This window comes from Rhagoletis pomonella, unplaced genomic scaffold (assembly GCF_013731165.1).
Source record: "Rhagoletis pomonella isolate Grant_MI unplaced genomic scaffold, Rhpom_1.0 Rhpom_scaffold_03072, whole genome shotgun sequence".
Classification (NCBI taxonomy): domain Eukaryota; kingdom Metazoa; phylum Arthropoda; class Insecta; order Diptera; family Tephritidae; genus Rhagoletis; species Rhagoletis pomonella.
The window spans coordinates 19,490-24,401 of record NW_023461625.1 but is presented as its reverse complement, the minus strand read 5'-3'; the positions used below and the strand labels follow the sequence as shown (position 1 = coordinate 24,401).

The following is a 4,912-nucleotide window of genomic DNA, read 5'->3' as shown; positions in this document are numbered from 1 at the left end:
CAGAGGTTCATCAACGGAATGCGGGACGTGTATACCAAGCGAGAGACGTACGCGAATCCTAAGCCAACATTTGCTGAAACTGTCTCGTATGCTCAGACGCGTGAAACGGCGGCGCTCCTAAGTAGACCAGCCTACAGAGCACATCGCGTGGAAGTGGAAACACCGGACGAGACAAATGAAATGCTGAAGAAGATTATCCAACTGCTGGGCGAGAAAAAGCATGGCTCTGGCAAATGTTTTAAATGTGGAAAGCCAGGCCACTTCGCCCGCGATTGCAGCGCAAGTTCCAGTGGGCTCAACAATTCAGCAGGACGCAAACGCAGGGCTGAAGGAGACGAAGCCAACTCCAATCAGTCGTTAAACTGAAACGAGCCAGCAGGAAGGGCCGCGTGCTGGCTCCAGAAGTTGAAGGGCCCATAATCTCCGTCTCACAAATTGGCCGGAATGCGAGCAACCTCACTATTGTTGGATGTGTGAATGGGCAGGAGAGAGTACTGACAGTGGATACTGGAGCGACACATTCCATTATTCGACCGGATTTGGCCACTTTTTATGTGAAGCCACTACCTGGAGCAAAGCTGCAGACTGCAACTGGTGAATGCACCCAAGTATTAGGAGAAGTACCATGCGAGGTAATAATCGACGATTGGGCCTCGTACACTAAGTTTATAGTGGCAGACATTGTGGATGAAGTCATCATCGGCGTGGATTTCTTACTTGGCCAAGGCATGAAGATTGACCTCCAGAGAATGATCCTGACAGATCGTCACAGGAAAGTGCCACTTAGGGTTGGTTACGACAGCCAGTGCTGCAGCAGACGGTTAGTCTTAGAGGAAGTGTCGAAGATTCCACCAGAAACGGAAGCGGTTAGTTGGGCGGAGTTTGGCAGTGATGGAGACGAAGTGGTTTCGTCAGGAGAAGGAAGCGGTTCACCGATACAGGAAAAGCGTGACGGTTCCGCTAGCTCAGTGAAGAAGAGGTCGCAACAAGGAAGTGGTCATGGCGAGCCAGGTAGTGTTTCCGGCAGGAGGAAAGCCACTGAACCACGCTGCAATGGTGATACGCCGGTGGCCGGAAATGGAAGCGGCTGTGGTAGCAGTAGGCGCGCTTTGAAGTGTCCTGAAAAAGGTGGTCGGCAAAAGCGAGCAGTTAAGCCGGATGCCAAGGGTGAGATTATACATGTCCGGTCAATGAAGTTAGCATCGGCGGAAGAGCGAGATACGAAACGACGGCGGAAGCTTCAGCGTAAGGATCCGGATGTAGCAAGATGTGCTAAAGGCAGTGCAGCACGAAGGCAGGAGCCTCGGTGTCATGGACAGAGGATGCGGCATAGATCTGGCGAAAAGGGTGCCAATGAGAAGAGACATGGTCTGGTCACCACCAGTGGCCGGCAGAAGCACGACCATGTGAGATGGTGCTCCACCGGAGATAAGCTGGAGGTAATGTCCAGTAACGCATCGAGCCGAGAGGAGCTACAGGAAGGGGATTCGGTGTTGTTGCACATGCCGCAGCCGAAGAACGGCTTTACCTCCGAACAACATCGTAACTGGAAAGTTCCGTATAGGATTGACAAACGGCTGAAGGACGCAGTGCATCGAATCCAGACAATGGGAAGACCGAGGACCAAGATGAAAGTGGTCCACTTGGAAAGACTTGCAGCGGTTGGAGCGGCAAGTGTGTCTGATCGGGACGATCAGACTTAGGTGGAGGGCAGTGTGGCGAATACTGCGGCAACACAAAGCGAACAACGAGAAATAGGCAGAATGTTCGAGGAATGACGTAGAATGTTCCACAAAGAGAAACGTCAAGTTGGATGAACACTGCGAACAGCGAGAAAAAGAGAATGAGCGATAAGCTTCAGAACGTTCTAGAGTTGCCATAAGTGTGAGCGCAGGTATATAAGAGCCACGACACAGCGGAGTTGAGTTAGTTACGAAGTTGCAAGTCAGCAAGCTACAAGTAAAGTGAGCAGAGAAGCGAATTGCGAATAAGCAAGCTATAAGTTTAATTGTGTGTAACAAGTTCAGTAAAGCGTTGTAATTGCCTTAACAAGTATTGTAGTATTTTTACTGTATTAGCAAGTATTGTAAAATTGTTTGTTGTACAATAAAGTTAATTGTACTACAATTCGGTCATCGTTAGCATTTATTTAACAATCCAGCGATACGAGCCCGAGTATATTTGGGAAATCCCTCAAGGTTTCGAGGATAATCGTAACAATATTAAACGAAAGAAGATACCGAAAAGCATTGAACAGTGCATACATCTCATAAGGAAAAGTGAATTATTACGAAATACTAATACAGTGGCAGCACTATAGCTATTTTGGAATCTCGCGTTTCGGCTCGCAAAGATTGTCAACTTCTTTTTAATAACAAAATAATCTATCTTAGGTTGATAAAACTATGTGTTTCTTTAATAAATAAGTTAAATTATATATTTTAATAGTGTTTAATGCAGCGTTTTTGCTGCAATTAAAATGCAACATTTAGCACTTTCGAACATATTTTTTCGAAGAGCGTTCATGCTATCGCATTTAGCAAATGTACATCATGGTCATGATGCAATATATGCAATAGGCGGCTATACTCAGATTTTTGCATCGTGACATTTTTTTTTCTCGAGAACACGAATTGATCTAGTAAAACTGAGCATGAGGCATTATTGGTATGGTCAACAGCTATGAAACCTGATATATGCGCACAAGAAGCCTATATGAAAGAGGGGGACAAAAGATCACACGTAAATGAATTCCTCTTTTTGGCCTGTACAATATAAGGGATAATTTTCTTATTGATACGGCTCATAAAAGGAATTATATAAGCCATATTGTTCTAGCTGGGTATTCATCAGCGCGAAAATTTTAAGCATATTATCATATTCCTGTGAATAAAAACACGCCTAATTTTATTATTTTAATTATCTACAATTTTATGAGACTACCAAGCCATATATATACCTATTCTGATAATCGGAACGCTGTTGAGAAGGCATACAATTTAGTACTTCTTCAACTAAAAGGCTTTTTTTTATTCCCGTTTATCTTGTACTTCCAAAATACAATATTGACCTAAGGTAGTTCGATTTCGAGCTGTCACAACGTACAACACCTTTCATTATTGCATCATGCATCATGGTAAATGTACATTTACGGGAGTTCGAAATCGTATGCTTTTGACAAACAGCCGTGTTCCAGTCGGTCATTCAGATCCGTATCTATTACGATCAATTCTCACGCAGAAGATAATGTGCAAAAAACCCTACTGAAAAGGAAAATTACATTTTAAACCAAAAATTAAATACAAAACATAACCGAACATTTGTTTGTGTATATATTCATTTGTCGGTGCTGTCAATTAAAATTTCCTCACTTAATTAGGAAACAAAACAAACAGATTTGATCACAAATTGATCCAGATTTCTATCAGCATCACATCGATGTTGAATTGGCGTAACTTTTCTTTATCCAAATAATGTAAAATAATAAATGAAATCTCGATCGGCGATCACTGAAACGCAGCTAGCCACTGTATACGCGAAAAAGGAATGTTGCCACTTTTTCTCATTAAACCATGTTCGAATCGTGGAAATTTTGGAAGATCACAGGGTTGCTTTTAGAATTTAGATTCTTAATGCAAAAATGGAGTTGCATTTAGTTGCATTTAGGTGACGAATTTTACGTACATTTAGAGTAGCATTTAGAGCTAAATGCGCTAAATGTGCTTTTACGCGTAAGCAAAAACAGCCCATAAAAAGTGAGAACAGGTGATTTAGTGAATCTTTGTCGGTGTAATTGCCCATAGAAAACAACGAAATTTAACAAAAGTTTTTTGTTCATAACTTTTAAATGGTTAATAATATTAGTTCCCCCCTCCGGATTATTATTAGGGGGGCCGAAACGCGTCGTTTGGTACCCCTCCCGACTTTTCCGCACCTTTTTTAGGGGTTGTTACCCCACCCTAGAGAATTACCGTTAGCCGATATATCCGGCAATGCACCTGCATATAATGAGGGAATAAAAGTTATTTAAACCAAATAAAGATAATTCACTAAGTTGCGCCCTCAATATCCAACATCTGTTTGACCTGATGAACGCGCTGGTACTTACTTCGCCGGCTATCATCGTGTTGCGTGCGCTCATATAACTTAATTTCTTGCCCCCAGGTTACGAGTTTGTCTGGAAATTGCGGAAACCAACTCAGTCCATGAATTGTGGCACTCATCATTGCTTTTTCCACTGTGCGTCTTAACTTTTTAATTGTTTACACATTTACCTCTTATCAATTAATCAGCTGTTGTCCATGAACGAAAGACACAAGATCACGCGGGACGGAAAGAACGAAAAAAGTTATTTTCTAGCTGCCGAAATCTCGACGCCATCTTTGCTGTAAGAAGTAAACAACGAAGAGAACGGAAAAAACCGCGAAATTGTTGAACGCATGAAAAATCATTTTTATTATGCAAATTCTTCTAAAAATCATGCCGTTGTGTTAAATTCTCTTTGTCTTATGTGTACACACGTTGTCACAAGCGAAAATGAAGAAAATTGCAGTAAAAAGCCACCACCAAATTGTAAACAACGAAGAAATGTAAATAAACGGCTAATGTCAAAATCGTTCAACTTTTTTCCTTAATGCGATTCTAACGGGCTAGTCTCCTGCCCGCGTGATCTTGTCTTTTTGGTTCATGGCTGTTGTCACTACGGAATCGGTTTGGGACCAAATGCACTACCGGAATCGGTTTGGGACCATATGCACTAACCGGATGTTTGGAAACTTCATTGCCACACGACGGAAATCGTGAGTGAATAACTACATTTTAGTGCAGTTTGGAAAATTAGCTGGGATAATATTCAAGAAAAATAACGACTCTACATTGTTTTTGAGCTGAAAAAGATTTATATCACCAAATA

General features: G+C 42.1%; 1 protein-coding gene across 1 annotated transcript; it reads right to left on the bottom strand.

Moving 5' to 3' along the window:
- Positions 1 to 3,817: 3,817 nt before the first annotated feature.
- On the bottom strand, positions 3,818 to 4,288 carry LOC118753921 (GATOR complex protein MIOS-like). The gene is made up of 2 exons (XM_036488797.1): positions 4,109 to 4,288; positions 3,818 to 3,998 (listed from the first exon to the last, which is right to left on the bottom strand). The coding sequence occupies exons 1-2, from the start codon at positions 4,224 to 4,226 to the stop codon at positions 3,940 to 3,942; spliced, it is 177 nt and encodes a 58-aa protein (XP_036344690.1). The 5' UTR covers positions 4,227 to 4,288; the 3' UTR covers positions 3,818 to 3,939.
- Between the last annotated feature and the right edge of the window lie 624 nt (positions 4,289 to 4,912).